The 25,427-nt window shown below is 61.2% G+C and overlaps 1 protein-coding gene across 9 annotated transcripts in view; it reads right to left on the bottom strand.

The window, feature by feature from the left end:
• Positions 1-3,404: 3,404 nt before the first annotated feature.
• FOXP4 (forkhead box P4) overlaps positions 3,405-25,427 on the bottom strand; it is a 40,057-nt gene continuing 18,034 nt past the window's right edge. For 2 of the 9 annotated variants that reach the window (XM_059831271.1, XM_059831273.1), the window contains 14 exons: positions 24,940-25,062; positions 22,869-22,955; positions 17,105-17,252; positions 16,363-16,567; positions 15,973-16,077; positions 13,363-13,450; positions 11,291-11,380; positions 10,643-10,811; positions 10,463-10,539; positions 10,128-10,229; positions 5,622-5,743; positions 5,427-5,493; positions 5,135-5,301; positions 3,405-4,885 (listed from right to left, as the gene is read on the bottom strand). In XM_059831271.1, the coding sequence (XP_059687254.1) occupies positions 4,741-4,885; positions 5,135-5,301; positions 5,427-5,493; positions 5,622-5,743; positions 10,128-10,229; positions 10,463-10,539; positions 10,643-10,811; positions 11,291-11,380; positions 13,363-13,450; positions 15,973-16,077; positions 16,363-16,567; positions 17,105-17,252; positions 22,869-22,955; positions 24,940-25,062 (1,695 nt within the window). In that variant the 3' untranslated portion in view covers positions 3,405-4,740. Of the gene's footprint in view, positions 4,886-5,134; positions 5,302-5,426; positions 5,494-5,621; positions 5,744-10,127; positions 10,230-10,462; positions 10,540-10,642; positions 10,845-11,290; positions 11,381-13,362; positions 13,451-15,972; positions 16,078-16,362; positions 16,568-17,104; positions 17,253-19,255; positions 19,259-20,704; positions 20,708-21,061; positions 21,065-22,868; positions 22,956-23,241; positions 23,245-24,939; positions 25,063-25,427 lie in introns of all 9 variants that reach the window. The other 7 variants (XM_059831266.1, XM_059831272.1, XM_059831274.1 and 4 more) reach the window with 6 other exon arrangements.

The following is a 25,427-nucleotide window of genomic DNA, read 5'->3' as shown; positions in this document are numbered from 1 at the left end:
AGAGGATGGGGGGGGAAAAAAGGGGAAAGGAAAAGGTTGTGGCAAGGCTGGCGCTCCCCCCGAGCAGCCAGGGCATGGGGGTGCCCCCACGCCGGGCACCCCCCTGGGTTCCCCTGGGGCCACGGCGGGTGGCTCTGGGGAGCGGAGGGTCCCCAAGCCCCCGGCTCTGGCCTGTCCCTACCTTCCCCAATGCTTCCAGGACAAAAACCTAGATCCAGGGAGATGCTCTGGGGCGGTGAGGCTGGCCAGGCGTGTAAACAAAGCAAAGAAACCCTTTGGTTTAACGCAGGTTCAGCTGCTGCTTCCCCTTCGCCTCCGCTCGCCTCCCCAGCAGCCCCCCCAGTGCAACCAGCACCCCTTCCCTTCGAGCACTGGTTTCTGACCCCCCCCCCCCGGCTTTACCCATTCTAGCTATTTGGGGAGGGGGGAAGTCACTGAAAAAAAAAAGAAAATCATGGAAAACTGAGTAATTCCTTCAGTGGGAGATACCAGAAAAATGCCTTTACTTACAGTGAGGTGTCCATACCGTCCCCTCGCAGAACTGCCCCAGGGGGCAAAGAAACAGGAAATAAAACAAAAATCCAGAAAAAAACCCAAAAAGAACAATTCGTGTTGGTAGGTTTAAACCCAGTATATATATATCTCAATATATACAGACATACAATTCTGCCACACATTGCGTTTGGTCCTTTATCCTTCCCTCTCTCCCCTCCCCGCCTCCGGCGTGTGTTTGAGGTAAGACACGCAGAATTTTGTAAAATTCAAACTAGCAAAAAATAAACCAGAGGGGTGAAGGGGATGGGTGCGGGCGAGGCTGGGAGGGGACACAGTACCTGGGTTCGGATGGGACCCTGCAGAGGCGGCCGGGCTGGGTGGGGGGTAAGAGAATGAATTAAATTTACCCCTGAGTATCAAACCGGGCACGTTTCCCGTGAAATCACCCACCGTGATTCCGGTTTCAGCAACGGCCGGGGAAGAGGCATCACCTGGAGCCACAGGACTTTCCAAACCTGTGCACGTGTTTAAAGAAAAAAAACCTCCTTTATATTTATATATTTATTTTTATATATATAATATATATATATATAGTGCCCTTCGGAGCCAGGATGGCGGCTAACGACCTATAGGAATATACGGCGCGGAGGGGAAGGCGCCAGGTTGGCCTTGCGGGGTCTGGGGTTGATAGCGTGATGGCATACAGGGATTTGGGCTGGACCCGTGGGGATCTGGAGGCACGCAGCTTGCCCCGGCTCTGGGAGGCATTTCGGGGATGTCTGTACCTCTGGAAAAGCTTAAAAAAAATAATAAATCACACCCCGAGCCAGAACCGCAGCGGGTGCTGGAGGGCTCGCCAACGCCGGGCACGCTTTGTGCCTGGACCACCTTGGATTTTGCCCCAACCGTATGCAAAATAACGGGGATGCAGAGCTGCTAAAAAATTAAATTTGAAGAGCACGAGGAAAGGGAGGGGAAAGGACCCAGGAAGAGCCAACGAAGGGGAGCCGCTACTGAAACACCCCACAGAAAACCAGCGAGGGGGTCTGAACCCACGCGCAGCCCAACAGCCCCGTGGATGCGGGGAGGGACCCACCAGCAAAACACCCCCGGCGGCGGGTGGGAGCCGGGGCCGGCAGCACCCAGCACCCTCCGGTGCAACAGCCCCCCGCACCCATGCAAGCTCCGGAGCGCCTGCGGCACATGCGCCGTGCCTGCATGCATCCAGCTGCAAAACCTCCCCTCCGCGGAAGGGATGCACTACACCAGTACAAGGCCAGGTCGTTCCCAGTACAAGGCCAGGTCGTCCCTCCCCGGGGACACTGGGGGGGTCCCAGACACGCTGGAGCAGCACGAGGGGTGACACCGGGTGCTGGCGCTGCCCTAAGAGGCACAATTGCTCCCCAACGGGGAGACGCGAACTATAAACCCAAAAGCCTGGATGGAGGCAGGCGATCCGTGCCCAGGGTGAACCGCGGCCGAGCAGCAGCGGAGGGGGGCCGGGGGCTGCACCCCAACATCCGCCCCGTCCCTCCCTCCCCGCTCCTTCGTACAAGTAAAGCAGCAATGCGCGGTGCCCGCCTCCCTCCAGCAACAGCCACCCGCGGCAGCTGGAAACTTGTTTAAAACAATAACTTAAAATCAAAAGACTGAAAAAAACGAAAGAAAAAAAACCAGAAAAGCAAGCAGGCGGGGAAAATACATGGCACCTCCGGCCTCGCAGCTCCTTTGGAGGTATGGGGGGGACGGGGCTGCACCCACACTGCAAGCGATGGGGTTCGGTTCATGCCCCCCAGCCCGGGCAGGGTCTTTGGCGTCCGGCAGAGCCCGGGTGGGAGCCGGTGGCAGTGGGGACGAGCCGGGAGAGGCCGAAGGGCGCGGGGAAGCGGGTGGCCTGGCAAACCTCCTCGCCCTGAGATTTTGGCAGCAGCGAGGGAGCGAGCGAGGCGGCGGCGTGGGGAGAAACACGGGTCGAGTGGAGACACCTAGCGAAGGCCGGCACGGCACGGCACGGCACGGCAGTGAGCACCCACGTGTGGGCTGGGGAGCGCAGGTTTTGCAGGATTTTCTGGGGTTTTAGGGAGGGGAATGGGCCCCTCTTGCAACACCAGCCAGGGGGGATGCTGGTGACCCCCGTTAATAGCCGCAGTGGGCTGTGCCTCCCCCCCGGGTGGCTGCGGCTCCCCGAGGGTCTCGGCACCCCCCGGACGGTGCTGGGGTGGCACAGGGGAACAAGGCTGGGGGGTTTTGTCCAGCCTCACCGCTGGCTGCAGTGGGGAGCCAGGGACCCCCCCCCGTCTCTGCAGACACCTGGGTATCGAGGACGCAACAGGCAGCAAAAAGACGATCCGAGGCAGGGGCTCGCCCCAGGGACACGTGCCACAGCGCCAAGAGCCCCTTGGGGATGTCACAGAGGTGATGCACGGGGACAAACAAGCACACACTCCCCCCCCCCCCCCCCAGCTGTGTGTTGCATTTTCAACCCAAAACACAGCTCATGGAGTGCTGGCGCCAGGACGCCGGCACGGGGCTGGGGGCCATGTGCTGGGGCAGCGACGCAGCCCCCAGCGCCACTGTCTCAACTCGGGGTACCAGGGCCAGGAAGGTACGGAGCAGCACTCGGCGTCGCTTTGGGAGAGCCTGCAGCTGGGCTCAAAAATGAGAGCAGCTCCACGTCTATCACAGCAAGTCCCCCAAGACCCCGCTGCATGCCAAGACAGCCAGTGCCAGCCCGCTGTGCCGGGGAAGATGCCGGTCCCCGAGGCCAGCACGGGGCACCGGGGAGGCCACGGCTGCCTGCCAGGAGGAGCCCGGTGCTGGGTACCCACATCACCACCACAGAAAGAAAGAGCAGGGAGAAGAGGGGTGTTTGGTTGTGTTGTTCTCGTTATTATTAATATTTCTTTTTTTTTTGGCATTAATACCATCTGTTCACCTGAACTACGGACCTTCTGTCTCTAGAAATCTTTTGGTATCTTCCCATCTGGACACACACGCACATGAAAGGATAACGAAAAGAAAAGATGAAAGCGGGAGCCCCGGCGGCAGCAGGCTCGGCTCACCGACCACGGCCAGGTTTGGCTGCCCCGGGGTTTCACCGGGGTCGGCTTTGCTACCAACAGGATGGCCGAGCAGCGGCTCACCACCGGGCTCTGCCCGTGCCAGCTCTTCCGCGGGTGCCCCCCGGGAGGAGGCTCGGTGATGGTGGATGCTGCCTCCCCACACCTTTGCCCATCCTCGTAGACCCTGCCCCGGCTTCGGAGGAAGAACCGGGCACGCAGCGGACCGGGAGCCTTTCCCTGAAGTCAAAAGTCGGGCCACCGGCCATCCCTGCACGGGATGGGAGAGGTGTCACTTGCTGCAGCTGACATCGAGAAGAAAGCGGGGAGCCGTGTCCTCGCTGCCCGGCGCTGGCGGTCGGCTGGGGACGGTCATCGCTGCTGGGTGCCACCAGCCACCCCACCAGCGGGGACCAGGGGGCTCGGGGAGGGCGGCCAACCCAGGGCGGCTGCTCTGCTCGCTGGGCAGTTTAGCAACCTGCCAGAGGTGACAAGGCAAAAGGGACACAGTCCCACCGACGTGCCGGTCCTCATCCTTCCCTGGCCGTGAGACAATGGTGCAAGCCCAACGTCCAGACTGTGGCAGAGGACTCGCCCCCGTTTCTGCTGTTTCTTCCCCCAAAGCTGGGTAGAGGCAGCGTGTGGGCAGGGTCCACAGTCCCTCCTAGTGCAAAACCCACTGGGGGACGGAGAGATGACAGCAGGTGTCTGCCATCGCCTTCCCTCCCTGGGGCGGTCGCTGGTGGAGGCTCGAGCATCGCTGGGCGGCAGAGGACCGCAGGGGAAGAGGGGACGGAGGTGCCTTCCCCATGCCCACCGTGCACAGGGAAGGAAGGAGGGACCATTTCGGACAGAAACAACCTACCATCCTCGTTCACCAGTCACTAACCAAGGGAGGAGGGGAGAAAAAGTCCAGCTCTTGGGTTTTTGCTTCTCGTGTCGCGGGACGTCCCCCGCGGCAGGGGTCGGTCAGTCACCGGGGCCGCGGCGCGGGGAAGTGGGGAGTGGAAGGGACGCGCCGTCAGCAACAGGTTGTTGCACCAAGGAAACCCTTTTGCTTTGTGGAAGTGCCTTTTAGAAACAGGTTAACGCCGAAGGTCACCTTGGGGAGGTGGGAGCTGTCGCTTGGTCTCCGGCCGGGAGGGTGGGAAGGGTTTGCCCCTCAGTGGGGAGGAGGAAGGGGTCCTTAGGACAAGTCTTCCACCGGCAGCTCCTCCTCCAGGTCCCTGTCGTCGGGAATCGTCACATTCTGGTTGGTGGTGGCCATCAACGAGACGGGTCTGCTGTCGTCCTCTGCCTCGGCGGGTTCCTCTTTCACGTGCACTGGATGGCTGCAGGGAGGGAAGCCTTCAGCCTCGGGGAGCCGCTGGACACAACCCCCCGAAGCTCTCGGTCCCACGGGGCAGCCCAAGCCCCCCTCCATCCCTGTGCTGCCCCTCGCCCAGGGGACAGGAGCCGCAGGAGGCGATGAGCAGCTCCCAGTGCCCAATGTGCCACTGTCCCTTAGCTCCAAACCCTCCAGCAGCCCAGTAACAACCACCAGCACCGTCCCTCGACCGCTCGCCCCCGGCCAGGCTGACCTGTACTGCTGTGGGGACAGGCGTGGGCTGTTGCTGCCGTTGCTGTTGACCTGCTCCACGGTGCTGCTCACGTCGTCGTGGCCCACGTGCAGCATGCCGCTGGCGGAGCTGGTGTTGATCATGGTGGGGCTGTTCAGCAGCGGGAAGCTGCTCTCCGCCAGCGCAGCCTGCAAGAGAAAGCAGCAGCGGTTCAAGGCATGGAGGATGCGAGACCAGGAGGGAAAACAGGACTGCGGAGCGGCGAAGGTTTAGTGTCCCCATATCCCTGCCAGGGACCGGACCGGGTCCTTACCTGGTAACTTGCATTAAGTGCTCCGTAACCGAGTCCTGAAATCATGTTTTTGACTAAAGTCGGACTCCTGCAGAAAGAGAGAAAGCAGAACGATGGACGGCTGAGCGCTCCCGGCCCAGGGACGAGGGGGTCTGGGAGCAGAGGTGGGGGTGAGCACGGCTCCCAGGCTGTGTCCCACGGGAGAGGAGGACCCACCCTGTCATCTTTGGTGGCCTTCGCTTTTGGTACTCGTGCTCATCGACGGTCCAGACAGCTCCCTTGACGTTTTCCACGCGCACGAAGCACTTGTGCAGGCTCAGGTTGTGACGGACGGCGTTCTGCGGGCAGAGCGGGCAGGAGAGCTCAGCGGCACAGCCCCGGCCCCCTCCTCTTCCTCCCCATCCTCCTCCTCGCCCAGCCCCTGCGGGTCCCCATGGTTCCAGGCTGCCCTGGCCACGCTCGGCTTGTCTACAGCCAAACACTCTGCAAAGCCACCGGGGATGCTGCAAACGCTCGCTCACCCCATCAGCACCGAGAGGGTTTAGGAGCCGAGCCCTCAAGACACACGTGGGACACGACCCCATTTCGCGGGCCTTGGCTGGATGCTGAGGAAGATGGGGACAGCGTGGGACAAGGGACAAGCCACACCAGCAAGGACCCGGGGGCAGAGCCACCCTCTCCGCTGTAGCTTGCTCGGCGATGCTCGGCAAAGCCGGCTAATCTTTTCCTTTCTTTCTCTCCCCCCGCCGCCCCTTTTCGGTCCTTTCCCTCCCTTTCTTCTCTACATCGACCATCTTTACATTTCTAAATGTAAAATAAAGAGACACACACGTAGGCAGACAGCGCAGCCCCGAGAGATACCAGCTCCCTTTTCCCCTTCCAACTCCCTGCCATTTGCTACTGCCCCTATTTCATTACCAATTTTAATTTGCCTCTAATTAAATCCTGTGTATTTTTCCGACTCACTTGCTAATCCATGAGGGAGGCAGGAGGCTGGAGTGGAATCTCTCCGAGCTATAATTACAAAGGGCCTAATCACGCCGGGGCTCTGCCTTTGAATAAATTTCCTTGCATTAAGGTTCTCAGATTCTCTGCCTTGCAAATGAGAATGACCCCAATTTCAGGAAGTTGGCCTTGGAGGGTTTTTTTTTTAGTATTTTTTTTTTTTTATTTCGAGTCCTGATTCGTGATGAGAGACTAATTCGTTACGCTAAAACATTAACAGCAATTTAAAAGGTCGAACGGGGGCTGTATAAACAAAGGAGCTGGCCAACACAACAAGGCAAAAGGAGACACAAGGACTGAACCCCCCCACGCTGGAAAGTGTTAAGAGTTCCCAGAAACTCATCAAATTGTACCACTGCCCCTTTTTAATTTAAGAACAAAACCAAACAAAGCTGGGCTCCTTCCCTCGTCATCCATCCATCCATCCATCCATCCATCCATCCATCCTCCGGCCACTGCCCTGCGCCCGCTGCCCGCCGGCTGCCCCAGCAGCCCCGGCTGTGCCATCGTGCCCGGCGCTGCCGCGATGGCCCCGCCGAGAGCCGGGTCGCGCGGTGGCAGGCGGCGGGGATGGGCAGGCTCCTGCTCCTCTCGCTGTTTGGCAGAGCCAGCCCAAAGGGGAAACTTTGGAAGCGGCTCCCAGGAGCCGGTTCCTGGGGAAGGAGACTCGGGCACAGTCGGTGCTGTTTGATGGGATTTTTTGGGGGGAACTGGGAACCCCCTGGGTCATACCGGGAACCTGCCAGTCGGCAGCTGGCCCGGCTCCTTGGGCAATGCTCGGTGCAGCGCAGAGCCGGGTCCCTGGGTGCCAGCCGGGTGCCATTGCCACTCTCACCCAAAGGCATCTGCTCCCTTTGGGACATGCCCTGCCCCGGGGGCCGAGGCACGCCTCAGCCTCAGAACCCACGCTGGCATCACCCGGAGAGGAGTGCCCGGCCGCACCCGGCACCGCGCGCACAGACGTCCCGGGGAGCTGGAAATCCAAGGGGGACCCTGGACACCGCTGTGCTCCCCAGGCAGCGAGGGAGCGGGACGAGCCCCCAGCCCTCGCTCTGTCCTTGCGCTGTCTTTGCAAATACCCCTCTCCCGGCCCACGCTTGGGGGTCTGAAGTGCGGCCGGGGCTGGGGCAGCCGCTGCCCTTGAACCCCTGTCCCCTGGCAAGCAAACACAGGACTTCCTCCCCTCGCCGGGGCCGGATCCTGCCCCGCGCTCCCCTTCCTCCTTCCTGTGCGCTCAGGGGACTCCTCATCCAAACAAAGCCCTGATTAAAGGCAAGAAGCGTGGCAAAGCCGAAACCTTTCCTGCACGTGGAGACGCAGCCCTGGCCCGGCATCTCCCGCGTCTCCCCTCTCCCTCCACGACACCCCCCTGCTTCCAGGTGTGTGTTTGCAAAGGCAAAAGCAGAGATAAAATAAATCCTGGCACCGGGCAGGATGCGATTCAGCATCACCGGAGCCTGGCATGCCCCGTCCCCGGTGCTGGGTGTCGGGCAGGGTGCCAGCCCCGGGACACGGAGGAGGTGCCGGATGAGACCCCCAACATGGGAATCCTCCCGCCTGGTGCTGGGGGGGCGGTCCCTGCCTCATCCTAACGTGGCTTTTGTATTTCAACAGAGTTATTTGTTCAGTGCCAGACCTGGCTGCTCTGTTTGCTTCTCATCTTTGTCTTTTCTAATGATGTTTGCTTTACGCCCCCGGCCCCGCTCCCTGTGCTGTGCCGGGGGTCTCCCCGTGGGCCCCCACGCCGCACCGCGGCTCTGCCCCACCATAGGGACGGGGTACCCACCTTGGCCCCCCGCACCCCTGCCCCATCCCGGGGGCAGCTGAGGCAGGAGACGAGGCAGAAGCTGCAGCAGAAATGGTGGTTTTCTGACGAGCGGAAATACATTATTTTTTCCTGCGTATCCCCCTCCTTCAATAGAAGCGTGGCCTTGGACGCAGAAAGTTGTGAAGGGAATCATCCCTGCCTCGGTTCTTTTTAATTCCCTGCCATCCCTTTTGGTGGTGGAACAGGAAAAAATAAAGAGCAGCAAAAAGGGAACCAGAAGGGTTGGGGGATGCCCCTCCCTGAGACATCTGCCTGAGGGTAACATGGGGTGCGGGGGAGCTACACAGGAAAAAACCCCAAAACATTCATTCCTTTTAGCTAGTGAAGAGCAAGGAAAAAGACATTTTCACCTGCCGTTATCTCATTCCACAGACGGGGAAACTGAGGCATGGAGCAGGGAAAGCGCTGCCCCGCACGGACCCTGCTCTGCCCCACGGCGAGACACCGTCCTGGGAGCAGCGATGGCCGCACCGGGGTCTCTACCCCAATGCTCCCCATCACCTCCAACCCTCTCCCCAAACTCGGGGGTGTCCCCGTGGGCCTGGCCAGGGCGGCAGCAGCCAGCGACGCTCCAGCGATGCTCCCCGCGCCGGCTTGCAGTGCTGCACGCGTGCCGTGAGGGGGACTCCAGACTGACGCAGCGCCACGGCCAGCATCAAAAATGGCCCAGGCACCCCTGACTGCTCCTTCCCACCACCCTCCTTCCCCACTCGGCACGCGGGGATGCTCGGGATGGGCCGTGCTGAAGCCAGGGGCCACCCGTAGCACTCCGGTGCCAAAATGCCCGTTATTCACCCAAAGTTTGCTGCAGAGTAGCAAACCCCTGCTGCGGTCAGCTCTGATCTGCAGCAGCAACGCACGGGGGCCCCGGGCTCCGGAATAACCGATTCCTCCCTTAACCCTTTCAAAATGCACCATCTTGCTTGCACCTCGCTCATTTTAATTTTTGTTTTAAGTGTTAAGTCTCCCTCTGCCACTTTGCTGCCTGTTACCCTGAGCAGGACAAAGCTGCATCTTAGTAAATACATGCAGCAGGAAACAAGAAATAAATCCTTCCCGGCCAGAGCAATAACTGCTCCTTCTCACAACCACTCCTTTCCTCCGAGACGTGTTTTCTTGCTTTCTCTCAGATTTCGTGATTTCTAAATAACTGAGGCAGGAGCAGCCCCAGCACCCGGGTGCTGCCCCAAGACGCTGCCCCAAAATTCACGTGCATCAGCCCAGGCCAGTGACAAACGGTTCCTCGGTGCCAAAAACTTTCCCCAATACCTGCCTGTACAGCCCCGTGCACCGGGTGGGGGGAACCGACGGGCACAGACACTCGCTTGGAGTCTCGCAGCAGAGCCACGGGTGCTCCTGCTCGCCGACGGTCCCCCCAGCCCCACCACCCTCCCTCTGTCCCCACGGACCAGCACCTACAGCCCCGACCACTGCCGAGACCCTGCCGCTGCCTCTCGCAGCCGAGACCCTGCCGCTGCCTCTCGCAGCCCGGCTGCGGCATCTCCCGCTCGCAGCGTGCCACCCGCCCCCGGGGTTATCATTAACCTTATTTGCTATTTCGAGTGTCTCGCTCTTTTCTCTGCCCTTCTCCCGGCTCCGCTCCAGCCCCAGCTCCGCAGAAAGCTCCGGGTTTCTACAGCGTGGCCCTCTGCCGTATCCTTCTGCATGGACCACGTGTCCCCAGAGACCAGGGATGCATTTTGAGGGGGAAAATGTGGGATTTATCCACATTTCCTGCACCATCTCAGAGCTGTGCAATGAACTGGTCCTTTACCACAGGTGCCCATTTAAGCTGGAGCATCTCCCGCAGCAGGCAGCCCTGGGTGGGAGTGGGTGAGCCCTGGGTGGGATGGGGCGAGCCCCGCAGCGCCGAGCAGGGCTGCTCTCACCTTCCAGGTGGCCGTGTTCCTCCGGAAGTAGGCAAACATCCGCGTGAACCAGTTATAGATTTCGTTCAACGTTAGCTGCCTGTCGGGGGTCTCCAGGATGGCCTGGGAAACCAGAGAGGGGACAAGAGCATCACTCGCCACGCTCCGGTGGGGTTCGACGCCCGGCCCGTGGTGAGGCACGAGGGGCAGAAATGGGGGTTCAGCAGGCATGGGGCCTCCCCCAGGACCGAGAAAGTGGGGGAGAGCGCAGCTGGAGAGCGCAGCTTTGCCCGAGGAGCCCCGCGGGCAGGTCTGGGGGTGCAGAGCTGAATCCCGCGGCACAGGGAACCACTCACCTGCCGGATGAGCGAGGCGTACGTGAAGGGCGGCCGGACGTCCGCGTTTTTGTAAAACTCGTGATTCTGTGCAAGTTCTGGAGGGGAGACAAGAAATAGGGGGACGGGAGGGTGAAGGGAGCCACTTTGGGACCTGGGGACCGCATGATGGAAGGTCCTGAGCCCCACCCCGGAGCTCACCTGAAGATATCGGGGTGCAGAACTTCTCCGAGTTTCTCCTGCGGATGGGCCCCACGTTGTGTAAAGTGGAAGAGCTGATGACGGAGGGGCCCTGCCGCAGGGGGGTGATGGGCGCCGTGGCGGAGGTGGGGGGATGAGGTAAGCCGTCGGGGAACGTGTCGGAAGTGCTCTTGGAGAGGGTGGCACTGGAGACCAGGTTCAGCTGCACGGACAGGCGGGAGGGAGGGCGGGCGGTTGGGCACCGGCGCGGGGAAGGCAGGGGCTGGGAGAGCCCCCGGCACACCGGCAGCTCCGTGGGGCTGAGCCAGCTCATGCCGCAAAGCAGGCAGCGAAGGGCTTGCAGGGGGAAGGCTGGCTGGGCTTGGCAGGGATGGGATGCAACCATGGGATGGGATGCAACCACAGGAGAGGATGCACCCATGGGATGGGATGCTACCACGGGACGGGATGCATCCACCTCATGTCTGAGCTGGTGGAGCGGCGCAACACGCTGACACAGGCTGCGTTTCACTCCTGCTTGATGCCTTGCACTGGCCCAAGGGACCAGGCTACGTGCACAGGCAGGGAGGGGATGGCAGCCAGCGGCGAGGGGAAAGGGGAGGAGAGGGAGCGGCTGCAGGGATGCACAAGGGCAGGAGTAGGACGCACGCTTACAGGTTGGCTGAAAGGCTTTGGCTCTGAAGGTCTCATGTGAAGATGGGCCATCATTGCTTGGAGACGCTCACTCTCCTTTGCCAGCTGTGGGAGGCAAGAAGCAGAAGAGAGACGGTCAGGCAGCGCCGGCAGTCACCCGCGGAGGTGCCCACAGCCCGGAGGAGCTGCCCGCCGAGCCCCAAGCCCTGCCTGCGGGCAGGCACCATCCTCCAGTGTCCCCAGAGGAGCCACCTCCCGCCTGACGCCAAGCCCTCCCGAGAGCCGTGGCTCTGCGGCAGGCTGCAGCACCCACCATGGGGGGCACGGGGGCCACTGCTGCTCCGGCTCCATGTGTGCAGCCAGATGAAAAATCTATGATGAAATGGAGTCATTTCACATGTCCCGGCCACCCGTCGCAGCCCTCGCTCTCCTTCCCGGGTGCTCTGGTCCCTGTGCCAGCCATCCCCATCCCCTTCGCCCTCCTCCAGCCTCTGCTGCCTCCCGCTCACCAGCAGCTCCCTGTCCATCTACCCATCCCTCCTTCTGTCCATCCATCCACCTGGACGTGCAACATCGCTTTAATTGTGCACTCCTGCCTGTTTACTCCCCGGAGTGCGGAGAAGGGTGAAATATTCACTGTGGCACCAGGAGAGATTTTGAGCCCAGCGGAGGCGATGGGATCTGACACCCGCTCTCTTCCCATCACCTTCCCTTTCCACCGCGACCCCTCAAGCTCGGGGCTTGGCCACATCCTTGCGTGCTGCCGGTTCCCCACCAGCCAAGCCCCCGGAGCTGGGAGTCGGGCGAGGAAGGAGTTAAAGGCAGGAGCCGGAGCAGAGTTTGCTGGAAGTTTGGAGCAGCTCGGATGCTTTTGCGCTGTCGTGGTGCTCATTAGAGCTGACAGGTCTCCCCTCGTGATGCAGACGCTCTCCGCCGGCACAGCGGGAGCTCCGCGCTGAAAACTTTATAATTGGTAGCTCCGGTGGCAGGTTCTCCTCTCTGCACACGCAGCTTTCTGCTCGCCCTTCAGCTTTTCTTTTTTTTCCTTTTTTTTTTTCCCCCTTCCTTTCCCTCCCCTCTTTAAGCCCCAGTAATTGCTTTCAACCTCTCGCTTTAGCGAGGGCTGGGGAGCAGGATGCGATCGCATGGCTTTGCCCAGGCGGCTTCGCAGCCTCCCTGCCCGGGAAGGTTTTGCTGCGTCCCCCCACTCCGCAGCCCCCGTTGTTGTAACTCCGGAGGCTGCTGAGGCTGCCGCGCATCATGGCCCGCTGCCCCCCAGGGCTGGCATCCCCCGTGATGATACCCATCACCGTGCACAAACCGCTTTGAGCTCCTGCCAGCCCCCAGCCGAACAGCCGGGCACTCAGGCACTGTCATGCCATCGGGGTCTCGGTGAGTGACCCTTTGCCAGAGACCCCTGCCCCGTCCCGCCTTCCCCTTCGGTGGCTTTCATGTCCCAAGATGAAAACCCTCCGTTTCCTCCCATTTTTCCCCCTTCCCTTCTCTATTAACCGAATTACGCACGGCACGTCGGGGAGTCAGAGACGCTGGGAGAAGCACTATTTAAAGAACTGGCTTTCCAAAAATAGCACCCCAAGGTGGGCTCCAAAGACCACGCTCAGCCACCGAATTAAGTGGCCTGATTTCCAAAGAGCGGGGCAGCCCCGTGGCTCTTGCTGGGGCACAGCTCATGTCCCGCCTGTGGGCACGCACCCCCCAGGCCACATGTGGCTTCCAGGTCTGTGGCATCTCCTTGTACCCACAGGGATGCTTTGGGCAGGAGGGATGGCTTGTCCCTTCCTTCAGCCCCATCATAATCATGCGGGGATGCTACTATCGGAGGGGGACATTGAGGGTCCCCCAGGTCTTGGATCCCCACTAGGATATCACCCAGCCAAGGGCAGCACCCCTATTTAGGAAGGATGCTTAAAATGAGCCTCCGTGGCACTGGGGTGGCTAGTTATCTTGCTAGTGGTCCCCAACCTCGCTACCCCCCTCCTGCAGAGCGCAGCCAAGACACAGCACGCAGTCTGGGAAAGGAGATGGCTTTTTAAACGCACATCCTTTGAGGCTGCGGTGGTACCCACCTGTATTTCCAGCTGCTGTACCACTTGCATCTGGACTCGACACTGGGCCGTGCTTCGGTCGTCAAGTGCATGTTCTGTATTGAGGTGTCTGGGGAGAAGAACATGGGGGTTTACGCCTGGACATGCCCGAAACGCGGCCCCTCCGCTGGGGCCACGCCTGGGATCAGCCCCAACCTGCAAACCGCCTGTACCGCAGCAACGCCCAGGGATGCCCGTGAGGCGCTGCCCACACTGGGGATGCTCCGGTGCTGCTGCTCAAAGCAGAAGGGAAACTGAGGCACAAAGGCGGCCAAGCAAACTGGGCTGTGCCTCCTCCCCAAACCCAGGCTGGAGGGCAGCCGTAGACCACCGGCCCTGCCCGTGGCAGCCCCGTGGTCTTTAAGAGCAGCCGCTGGTTGATGGAAAGCCCTTGAGAAGGGCTGCTGGCAGGAGGACCTGAGGAGCAGGTTTCCAGGACAAAGGCGGCATTATGGAGGTTTACTTACACCCTCTAAGGAAACCCCTGAAGGCAGAAGGTGACATTTCCAGGGCACTCCTCATCCTACTGCTTTCGTGCCTTATGTTTATAAGGGACTTTATGTTTATAAAGCACAAGGACCTTTGGTCCTCGCCGCCCTCCCTCCTTCTCAGGTGAGCAGAGGTGAGCAGCCGGTGACGGGGACGCTGCTTGCTGCAGAGCCAGGGTCACCCCGGCATTGCCTTGTGGGGGTCCTCACCCCCAGACTCAGCAAAGCGGCAGCCTGGGGACGCAGCCAGCCCCGAAGATGTTGCATGGCTGGGCCACATCCCTGCTGGGGTGGGTACAAACCTGGGGGGGTCCTCACTGGAGGGGCGGGACAGGTCGGAGGGGGAATGCTGGGCGGCAGGGCAAATGGCATCAGAGCCGCTGTGGGAACACCCCGAAAGGTGGCATCCAACTCTGGGAAACACGCAGGTGTCCCAGGACCACAGGCCAGTGCTCTCCAGGACCAAGACTGAGATATTTTTGCTGAGACGTCCCAGGAGAATGTGCCTCAGGAGTATCTGCTCTTGGTCCGGATGCAGAAGGCAGTGGGAGTCTCACCCGGCTGTTTGCGAGAGACTTCCAGCCCCAACTTGCAAAAACAAGTTAGGTAACTGGGACCAGGTGCCAAGCCCGTATGTGAGCAAACCTCGCCGGTGTCTCAGCCCCGCTCCGCAGGGCTGCGGCTGGACCGAGCCACCCGCTCCTCTCCCTGCGCGGCAGACCGAGGGCATGGCTGTTTCTCCAGGGAAAAGGCTATCGAGAGCCTAGGCTGTGCTGAGCGGGAACGGAGACGTCTCCCACCGACCCTCACAGGCTTTTACAGAAGCTCAAAGGACGCGCTGCCCCTTTCCACCCCAACGCTGAAGCTTTCCAAGCTACTCCATGGAGGTGATGCTCAGAGGAGGCTCAAAGCAGGTGTCTGGACTCAAAGCAAGGTCCATGCTGCAGCTGGGCTCAGCCTTTGGGAGCTGGAAGTTTTCTGTCTGTCTGTCCCACACCCTGACACATGCTCACATTGACAGAGAGGGCACAGAAACCCTTCAGAAGTGCTGTCGCGGAGGCTGCCCCTCGGGAAGCTCCTGCAAGGACTAGGTGTGCTTAGGGGGGCAGGCAGGTGGGACGCAGGGACCCTCCAGCTCCAGCTAGCACAGCGAGGCTCTCCCGGCACCGCGACCCAGCCCCGGCCATCTCCTGCCAACTCCAGCTTCCAAACCGGAGCTTGCTCATCTGCCCTGTGCCATGTAAACATGCCCGGAGAGGTGGGAGGAGATGCCTTATCTAGGTTCACCTGGTGAGTCAGAGGCAGAGGAAAGAGGACACAGGAGCCTGAGTCACTCACTCACTCAGTCACCACCGGGCAATGCTCCCCCGGCCTCCCCAGGCTGCCTTCGCACCTCCTCATCCTCCTGTGCAAGGCCTCTGCCCAGCTCCTTCCCTGGGAACGAGGTGCGGCCCGAGGGATGCTCCCACCGGAGCTGGCCCCGAACGGGTGGCAGCAGACGGGGTCGGTTTGTAAAAACCCAAAATCTCACTGATGGAGAGCAAAGCACGCGCGCGCGCCGGTGCGTCTCGGCCGCCATGCCGAGCAGACAGCCGGAGAGGCGGGGGGAAAGGAGCAAGCAAGCCCGTCAGTTCCTTCTGATGTCTTTGCTAAAAATCCCGGCTACAAAGAGATCTAATTGCAAATGAACTAATTAAGTAAACCTCTGACGAAGCGTGAAAACAATTTGTTTGACCCTGACGCTAGCAGAGGGCTCTTCGACAGCGGAGTTAATCAGTCAGCGCCGGAGCCCACAAGCGGTGTCAGCGGGCTGCCGTGCAGCCATCTGCTTCCTCCCCTCCCCTCGCCCCCCAGGAGGGGAGCCGCAAACTCCCCTCGCCTGCTGCCTGCTCCTGCCCGCTGCATTGGGTCTCTTCTCCTCTGGCAGCAATCTCTGGTGTTTTCTCCTTTTGCGTGGGGCCCCTCGGCTCTGGGCAGACAGACTTTGGGGTGTCCGGACCCATTTCCAGGGTCTCCTCCTCCGCCAGCCCCATGCTGTCCCGGCCCGAGAGCATGGGCTCTCCCCTCCTCCGGGAAAACCTCCCCCAAAAAGGGGAGCACTTACTTGACAAACTGTCCCAAGTCCTCACAGAGGGTTTCGCAGCCGGGCCACTTGCACTCTCCGTGGCCGTAGAGCGGGTGGGAGCTGGGGGTCTCTTCGTGGGAAGAGCTGCAGAAGACGGAAAAGGACTGTCAGATGGGGCAGCCGTGATGCTCCAGCGTTCCCGTGCCCGAGGCCAGCCCTCGGGTACCCACGGGAGACCCCGCAGCAATGGCTCCCTGCCCTCCATGGGCACACGGGCGCAGCAAAACAGTGATAGGACTTGTTTATAGGGTGGGCAGAAACTCCCCAACCCTCCCAAAGCTGTTGCCAGCACTGTGGGTGACGGATCCTGGCCCCTTCCACCTCTCCGGGGGTAAAACCACAAAATGCCAGGGCCCGACCCGGCTCTACCTGTCCCTTCTCGGCGTGTGCATGGTGCTCTGTCCATTGGGCAGAGGGTGATGGGAAATGGGAGGCGAGACCTTGGCGGCCGAAAACGAGGTAGAGTTGGAGGTGTTGGTGGTGAGGTCGAGACCTTCTTGCTTAATGCTGTCCTCGACGGGCTGGGCGGCTGTGACCTCCTTCCAGAGCTGCTGGAGGTCCGAGGGGCACACAGCTACGGCGCAGGGAGAAAGCACCCGCCGTCAGCGAGGAGAAGGACCAGCACCCAATGGCACCCATGCACCAGGCTGGCTCGGGGCGTCATGGCCTCCCTTCCCTGCCCGGCCAGCGCAGCTCGGCTCCCCGAAGCTCAGGCAGCCCAGTGCGGACCGTGCACCGGGAAATCAGCACCCAAAGCTGGGCACAGCCCTCTGTGCCAGCAGCCGGGGAGGAGAGGCTGCACGGCCCCATCGGGAAGCCCAAAACAAGCTGCCGGCAGCACCCGCGGAGCTGCCCTCGGAGGGTGGGAGACCCCGGCTCCCTGCACCCTGGCACCCCCCATGCAAGAGGAAGCTGGGGGCCCAATCCTGCACACAACCCAGCTCAAACTCTCCCAGGCCGTTAATGCAATCAGGCCCCAAACTTTAGACGGGCGCGTTAGGAAAAGCAACGCCCCAGCCCCCTCCGCAGCCCCCCCTCACCCCGAGCAGGGAGAAGCTGCAGCCGCAGGGGCTCCCCCAACACGCTCCCCAGCCCGGGCAGGGGTCCTTACCTTGGGGCAGGGTCTGCAGGGGCACGGTGCCCTGCCCCGGCGGGAGGCTCACCAGCCCCTGGCGCTGCAGGTTTAACAGGTGCTGCTGCTGGAGCTGCTGCATCTGCAGGAGCTGCTGCTGGAAGGCCAGCTGCTTGTTCCCTAACGGCTGCCGGGAGACAAAAGGGAGAAATCAAAGCGTGTTATTTCCAGCCTTGCAGCAGAAGCCTTGCAGGGGAGGCAGGGGCCCGGCGGCGGCAGCAGCGAGGGATGCCCGCAGCGGCGGTACGGTGGCCGTGCGTGCCTCCGTCCTGCTGCCGGGCCGCTGTGCCCGCTCAGCTTGCGGCTGAGCCGAACGGAGGCTTTGATCTGTCGGAAGAGGAGGGGAAGAAAAGGAAAGGGGAAGGGAAAAATAAAGCACTGAAAAGAGAGGGAGTGAGCAGAGCTGGGGGCTTGCTCAGAGCAGAGACCCTGCTCTGCCTGTCAGGTGGGCAAACCTGCAAACCCGAGCCGTGGGGTCCCATGCAGGGAGGCTCAGCCGCAGGACGAGCTCCCGCGGGCATCGAGCATCCCCGAAGGAAAGGGGCTCCCAGCACCGAAAAGGCATCCTAAGACTGCCCAGATCAATAACACCATCCTTTAAGCAGGGAAACGGTCCCTATTGGCCAAAAATGACCATTATAATCCCTTCTTGGTGGGGAGCAGAAAACAACCGTCCGCAGGGGAGCAGGTGCCCAGTACCAGTGCCCCCACCCTAACCACAAGCACCCCCCAGGTAGGCGACTGTCCCATCCGCCCCCAGGAGCCGGCCGTGCTCCTGACCGGTGTAGCAGGCCCTAAACTAGTTAGGCAGGACGGGTCCCTGGGGAGGCACCAAGAAATCCATGAGAATTAACTGAAGGGGAGAGAATTCAATTAGGGATGGGGACAGGCAGCTGCTAATCCGAGCCGGCCACGAGAAGGGAGCTGCCCCAGGCCTGCCCGGCCTCATTAGCAGGGCAGGCATCACCGTAACCCCTTGAACCCCTCTGCGCAGACGTTGTTTGCAGGTTGTGAGGAGCCGGGCTGGCAGGCAGCGTGAGCCGGCTGTGCCGCGCCAACCAGCCCCAGCAGCAGCCCGGCCCCTCCATGGCAGCTCCGTTATCCTCAGCGAGAAGTGCCGGGGCTCCTCTTGGCACAGCAAGCCCCCGCCTCGGCGGAACACACTGGCCAAGCCCATGCTAAGGTGCTTCCCCCTGATCTCGCTGCACTTGTGAGTGGGGACACTTTGCAGCCCCATTGCTTGGCCCAAAAAGAAGTATTTTCATGTCCATGTTCTTACTGATGAGCACAAGAGCTTTGCAATAGGAAACGTCCTTTTTTTATCTTCTGGCTGGGTCTGAGCATCGCGAGGATTCAGGCCCCCGGTGCACCGGGGATCGCAGGGACCTGGCACAGCCCCATCCTCGCTCTCTCGATGATCCCCGAGGCTGCATCTCACTCTCTACTCAACAGGGAACAGCAGACAGACTCTCCGTGGCAAACCCAGTTCACAGCTTAGTTTGGAATCAGCGCGCGCTGCTGTACCCGAAGCAGCACCCCGGGTCCCGTGGGATACAGGCTGTCCCCTGCAGATGCTGCTGATGTTCGGCTGTGGCTTTGCGAAACGGAGGGTGAGGATGGGCTCCAGGCACTGCCCTGCAAAATCCCTGCGGTCTGCAACGTAAGGCACGACTGCGGGTCCTGTCTAGGGCACAGAGAGAGTTTAAATCTGGTTTCTCAGCCTCAAAGGGATGTGCGGACTCCTCCCTGTCCTGTCCACCTCTTGGCTACGGTGGAATTGTCCCCCCCGAGTCAGGTCTGGATCCTCTCTGGCTTTGCCTCAGTCCTGCACTTCTGACACTTGAAGATAAAGGCATAAATCAAAGCAATTTCTGCGCAGCGAAGAGAAATCCCCGTGCTCGCCCTCGCTCCCGAGCAAGGCGCTGAGCCAGGAGGGCTTCAGGCCACGGGACCGGAGCAGTCAGTGGCCCCGTAGGACCACGATGGAGGGAAAAAGGCAGGACCAGGCTGTGTGCCCAAGGGCCTTAACAGAGGCAGCGCTGTCCCCAACCCTTGTCCCCGTTGTCCCCTGCGAGGGGGACATGCATGTCCTCGCCATGGTTAGAAACTGGAGCCAGGATGGGATGGGACGAGCTTCTCCTCCTCTTCCCGGCTCCACCGCCGCCCTCCCCGGGGGCCCAGGGGCAAGCCCGGGCTCTGCGCGAACACAGCCTCATTCACTGCACTTCCAGGCTGCGGAGCAGGAGGAAATTGGGAGCGGATGAAGTCATGAGGATCCCCAGGGCACGTCGCCTGTGCCTCGTAGCCCGGCTGGGCTCTCCCAACCCGGCCTCCCCAGAGCTGTGGCCGGCAGAGTCAGACCCCCCTCGAGCCCCCGGGGACTGGGCAGCCCTGACCCGTGTGTGGTTCCGGCAGGGACGATGCTGTCATGTTGAACCTGCACCTTCACGTGCTTCAAATCCACACGCGTATCCTTTCAGCTTCACCAGACCACAAACACAGGGACCAGCCCTGGGAATACGTGTCCTGGTGCCCAGCGGATGCACGAACGCCTGGGCTAAGCCAAAACAAGGACCACTTCTCTCCGGGGCAGCCAACGTGCCGGTCCCTGGAGAGCAACCGCCGCACCGCAGAGCCAACAAACTGCACGGGCTCAAAACCTCCGAGTGCAACGGGTGCACCCGTGTGCAGACCCACCCAACAGCACCCACCAGCCTGAGTATGCCCTGGAGAAGGCAGGGTGGCGAGAGCCTGAATTTCAGCCCCAGCCTTATTGGAAACCTCTGTCCCCAGCCATTCCCCAGGGAGCTTCACTCGGCTCCTCTCCCCTTGGCAAACCCCAGCCTGGAAAATGCCAGCTGAGTCCCTCCCAGCGGAGACCCCCCAGCACCCACCAGAGGAGCCTGATCTGTGTTAGGGCCCCCCCGCCCATCCCAGTCCTGCCTCCCGTCCCAGCGCGGGGGCTCGGGGTCCGGAGCTTCGCCTGCGCTCGGCGTGCATTAGACGCAGATGACTGGGTGCAGCTACCGGGGTAAGAGCCGCCGTCACTTTGATTTATGAGCACATCAGGAGGAGTTTCGGTGTGACACGCGGGACTGACAGGAGCAGTTCATTAAGCTGACACGGAGGTTAGGCAGCAGGCAGCGCCCCCCGCGCCACCTCCCTCCCCTGCCCCGCCAGACTCGGGAGAGGGAATGCCCCCGCCATCGGCTTTGGGGGCTCACGGAGACCCACTGGCCTCACCCCCGGGGAATATCGGGGTCTCCACACCCGGGTGCCACTCGCAGCGGCTGGGCTTGGCGAGGCAAAGCAGCCAGGGAAAGAGCGGGACGACAGACACCGGCTTCGCTGTCGCTTGCGGACGCAAAGCACCCCCCGCATCCTCTGGGACAGGATGCTGCCGACAGGCGCTTCCGACATGTTTCCATCCTCTGCGCTCCCTCTTTTCCTGCTCTCCCCTTCCCTGCGCCCACCGGGAGACCTCCAGCCGCGCCGCTCCTCCCGGGGAGATCTGAGCCGCTCCTCCATGAGAGGCTGCTACCTGCTCCCGGCGCGGCGGCGGCACAAAGCCGTTCCCACCTGCTGATCCCCCTCCGCGCTCGCAGACGAGCCGCTGACTTACAATTACACGGAGGCGAGCCCTTAAAATCAAGCAGAGGCAAAGCAGAAGGCTCTCGGTTTACAAACCTTGCAGCGGGGCCGTAATTAAATACCGCCGTGGATTTCCATGAAGGAGCCGACGCCGGCCAAGAGCGGCTCTGCGCCGGCATCCCAGACACGCCAGCTATTCCCTGCGCCGTCGGGGGAAGCAACGGCATCGCCATTCCCGGCAGGCACATGCTGCTGCCCAACGCAGGCTTTATTAATAGCAGCTGCCCAAATTCATGGGGTGAAGCTGACCCCACAAAGCTGACTGGGGTTTTAGGGAAGGGAAACACTCTGGTATCCACTTGTGGGGACCCCCTCACTGTTTTCTGGGGCCGTGGGGTGGTGATGCCGCTGGGAGCTGGACACGGGCCCCTTTAGCAGCATCTAATGCCCCTTCCCCCCCGCTGGCCACTCAGACTTTCTTAGCGGATAAATTTCTCGTCTTCTCTGTACCATTTAATTAAAAGTTTACATGCGCTTTTTAAACCAGGAGCCCGCTAAGCAAGCCCTTTGTTAGAGCTTAATTATATTGCCATTCGTTGCTGCAATATAACATCGCCACGGCCAAGAGGAAAGTCCTTGAGGAAGCTCAGATTTATGCCTCCCCCATTCCTGGAGCACAAGCAGCTACTCCAGCTCCTGGAGATGGCTCCGATAAAGCCTAACCCCGCGCACGCTGCGTAAATACGCCAACACCCCGCAATGAAAGCCCGGGTCAAAGTCTATTGAAGGCTCGAGTGGGCGCTGGCCCGACCCCGAGCCGCTCGAGCCGCCCTATTCCCCCAGCGCCGGCGTGTGCTTTGCCATCGAGCCCCTGCTGCAGCCACCCCAATGCGCGGGCTGGGCTTAAACGCTTTCTTCCTCAAAAGAAAGCTGAATTTTTAAGTGCTGAGAATTGGTGGGTGTAAATCAGGCTGTTGGATTTCAGGAGGGGTGATTGCAATGAACAACCCCACTCCCCTGCCTGCTACTGATGCTCAGCCGGGGACAGGGACCGAGCGGCTCAAATCCACGTCCCTCTGCACCAGGAGCCTAAGGAAGGATGTGCCATAGAGAGGGCAGCGATGTCAGACATACAGCAGCATGCGCAATGCAAAATACCCCCAGGCGCCACCACGTGCACCAGACAGAGAGGGGCAAAAATATATAAGGAAAAGGAAGGGAGCGGTGCTGTCTGCCCGCTGCCGGTCAGGGTCGACCCCCAGCCTCCGTGCGACCGGCACATCCCCAAAACCGAGTGTTGCTGATACAGCCGCGACACCTCGGAGTGCATTACTATGGGAAAGGACAGTAAAACCTGTCAGGTAAAAGGAGTTATACAAGATTGATGCAATCGCACCCGCATAAACACTTCGCCACCATGCAACCACCTCCCCAGCAAAGGGCCCACCGGTGCCGACCTGGTCACACAGCATCCCCTGCCTGAGTGACTCCCATTGGAAAAGCCATTTGCTGGCATTGCTGCTATTTCACACAGCGCTTGGGTTTTGCAGAACCGCCTTTCCTGGCAGGAAAAGCCCTGGTTTGGGTTCCCACCTGACCAGCCCTGCCTGCCTACTTGCCAGGGTGCTGCTCTGCCAGCTCAATCGGGGCCGGGCTGCCCGACCCGAGCCGTGCCGAGAGCCCGCACAGGGCAGGGCCAGCACATCAGGCAAGGGCTGAGCCGAGCCTCCTCTGCCCCCCACCACGAGGAGGATTTGGGGAGCCCTCGCTCTGTCCCGGGGGGCAGCGACCTGCCCCTCCCGCCGGGGAGAGTCCGGTGGCTCTGCTGGAGCTGCCTCCCCACACCCGCTGACTTCACCGCTCCCCACACCCGCCCCATAGTTTCTAGATGCGCTGACAAGGATGCGGTGCTGAGAACGACGCAGCTCGGTGCACGTGCCAGATCGCAGATAGGGAGGAGGAGGAGGAACTCCCAGCACCTGGACCAGCCGCCCCAGCACCTCCCAGGAGCAGGATGCCCCTGTATCCCGTCCCCGCTGGCTCCCAGCCCGCTGCCCTGGGTGCTGGGATTCATGCACACCTTGTTTTGTGCTGGTCCCCCTTTTATTTGCTGCCAGATCTGATGGCCCAGAACCCATCTGCGTGAGCTCACCTCTTTGGGTTGCTGCTTTCCGGCTTGCTGCTGTGTCAATAGCTGCAGGTGAAGCTGCTCCTGTTGCTTCTTGTAGTATTCCTGCAACTGGGAGGGAGGGAGGCAGGGACGGGAGGGGAGAGAGCAGCCTGGATTAGCAACAGAAACACTGTTCGCGTCTCCCTGCCCGGCACTACTCCGTGCCCAGCACCAGGCTTTGCCACAGCCATGCCAGCTCCTGGCACCCCACCGTCAGGGCAGGCTCTTGGCTGTAGGTTAAGAGGAAAAGCACCACTGAAGAAGTCACAGCTGCAGAAGAAACCTCGGGAGCACACTCCTAAGGGCTCTGGATCCCCACAGCAAGTAAAACCCCCGAACACCACCAACGCCAAACCTGCTGGTTTTTTGACGCCAACCGGCTGCCCTGGCTTTCTGCCACCGGCCAGTCTGGGAGCCTCCAGGGAGGCTTCCAGGGAGGAGGGTCACAACCGCCCCGGCTCAGTAATTCCTGTGTATCCCGGGGATTTTGCAGCTGCCCGGGGAGGTTTTGTTCAATGGGGGGATGTGAAACACCAGGAGGTGGGTGACCCCCTTGAGAGAAGGGAGCCCAGGCGCTCTGGCACGTAACCCAGTGTTTTACGGTGGGACCCCAAAACACCCTTGGCAAGCATTGCGAGAGCTGGGGGGCTCCTGGCTGGGAAGGGGCTGGGAGCAGCCACGGCCCCTGGTCTGGTCGGTACAACCCCGTGAGCGCCGGGGGCTCAGACCTGCATCTGGGCACCACGGGAAAGCGCAGGCAACCCGGCTCCTCGCAGCACCCCGGTGAAAACAGAGGGTTTTGCTGGGCCAGTAAAACAGAGAAAAACACCCTAGCCCCGCCATGAGCCACCAAAGAGGGTTCCAGTCTGCAGGAGGCAGCACCGGGACCTGCCGGCGTTGACGCCAGCTCTCACCCCAGCCCCTAAATAAACCCTTGGTGATGGATTTGCTGCGCGCAGGAGGGGCCGGAGGCACGGGGAGGTCAGCGAGACCCGGCGGCCCCCTCCCACCCGGCCCGTACCCCCGCGCAGGGGCGACGGCGGCGGCTCAGGAATGCCCCTTTGGATGCCGGGAAGCCTTTATCAGCTCGGGGCTGACAGCGCTGACAGCAGCAACTTTGCTTTTTCTGTCGGCGAACAGGTTTGGAAAGGCTGGGTGTTTACCCGAAAGCCAATCAAAGCCAGGTCTCTGCAACATGGTCGAGCGCGGCTGCGGGAACATTGGGTCAGGGGTGAGAGGTGTGATGTTTGGTTTTCTTCTGGTGGAGAATGTGAGCTATTCCGGCCTGGGTTGTTTAATTTGCAGTCAAACGTGTTTCTTTATCCGGCTCCAAAGAGGCTCGGAGAAGGACCCACCCAGGGTAGTGTTTACCCTTTGTTCTTTCCCTGGGGCCAACCTTGAATCCTTATCAGCCTGTTTGGAGTAAACAGGTACTGGAGGCAGGAGGAAGGGTGTGGAGGATGCTTGTGGGATTTCTCCTTCTCTCCCTCCCGCCGGCGGGAGGTGTTTACCCAAGCAGACCTGTTTTGTTTCGGAGTTGAGGTTTGTTTTTTTCCTTCTCCTCCTTTTTCTTCCCTCCCCGTTCATTTTACATTTGACGGAGCGCTCCGGAAAAGCCGAGCGAGGCCGTGAGAAACAAACCCACGCGCTCACGTCTGGAGCCGGACCCAGGCACCTGCCCCAAAGCCCAGGCAGCGGCCACGGGGGCTCTGCTTGGGGCCCGCCAAGCCAAGAGCATCCACCCTGACCCCAGCTCTCCCCAAGAGCTGGGCAGCCCCAACCCAGCCCTCGGGCAGGGGCTTTCTGGGCTTTGACACGCTGACACAGGGCAGCAGCATCTGGCTTTGCCAGCACTGGTAGCACCTGCAGCTCTTTTCACCCCTTGGTGCTGGACGTGCTGGGAATCCCCAAGGAAATATGGGGGGAATGCAGAAGCCCAAGGAGGAAAGGACCCATCTGCCTGCCCCCAACAAGCTCCAGCATTCACGAGCACCGGTGGGGAATTGCTGGGCCGGATCCGGCCGACGCACAGGCAGCCCAGGACCAGCGTTACCTGTTGCAGCATTATCGCCTGCTGCTGCTGCAGGAGGGCCTGCAGCTGGGGCGGCGAGAGGATCTGCTGCATTTGCTGCGGCGTGATCATCTGCGGGGACATCATGGCCACGGAGACGGGGACCTGCGGGGAGAAAGGACACGTCAACACTCCCAATTCCAACCCTGGAAAACCCTCTCCGAATGCCAACAGCCTCCATGTGCCTTCCACCCCCCAGGCTCTCCTGGGGCATCCCCCATGCCCCCCATCCCTGCGTCACCTTCCGGTGAAGCCCTTGGCCACCCATCTGTCCTGGCATGCCGAGGCCACCGCCGGGCACACGGCGATGGCACGGAGATGCCCCACAGTGCAGCTGGCACTGGGGCGAAGCTTCCTAAACCGCGAGCTCCCCCCACGCTGAGGGCAGGATGCTCTCTGCCCACAGGGTCTTCTTTAAATGCAATTTAGCTGGGGGAATTAGGCATTGAGAGGAGCCAGCGCACGTGGGC

The sequence above is a fragment of the Gavia stellata genome, chromosome 30 (assembly GCF_030936135.1).
Source record: "Gavia stellata isolate bGavSte3 chromosome 30, bGavSte3.hap2, whole genome shotgun sequence".
In the NCBI taxonomy this organism is placed as follows: Eukaryota; Metazoa; Chordata; class Aves; order Gaviiformes; family Gaviidae; genus Gavia; species Gavia stellata.
This window is presented reverse-complemented; position numbering and strand designations above follow the sequence as displayed.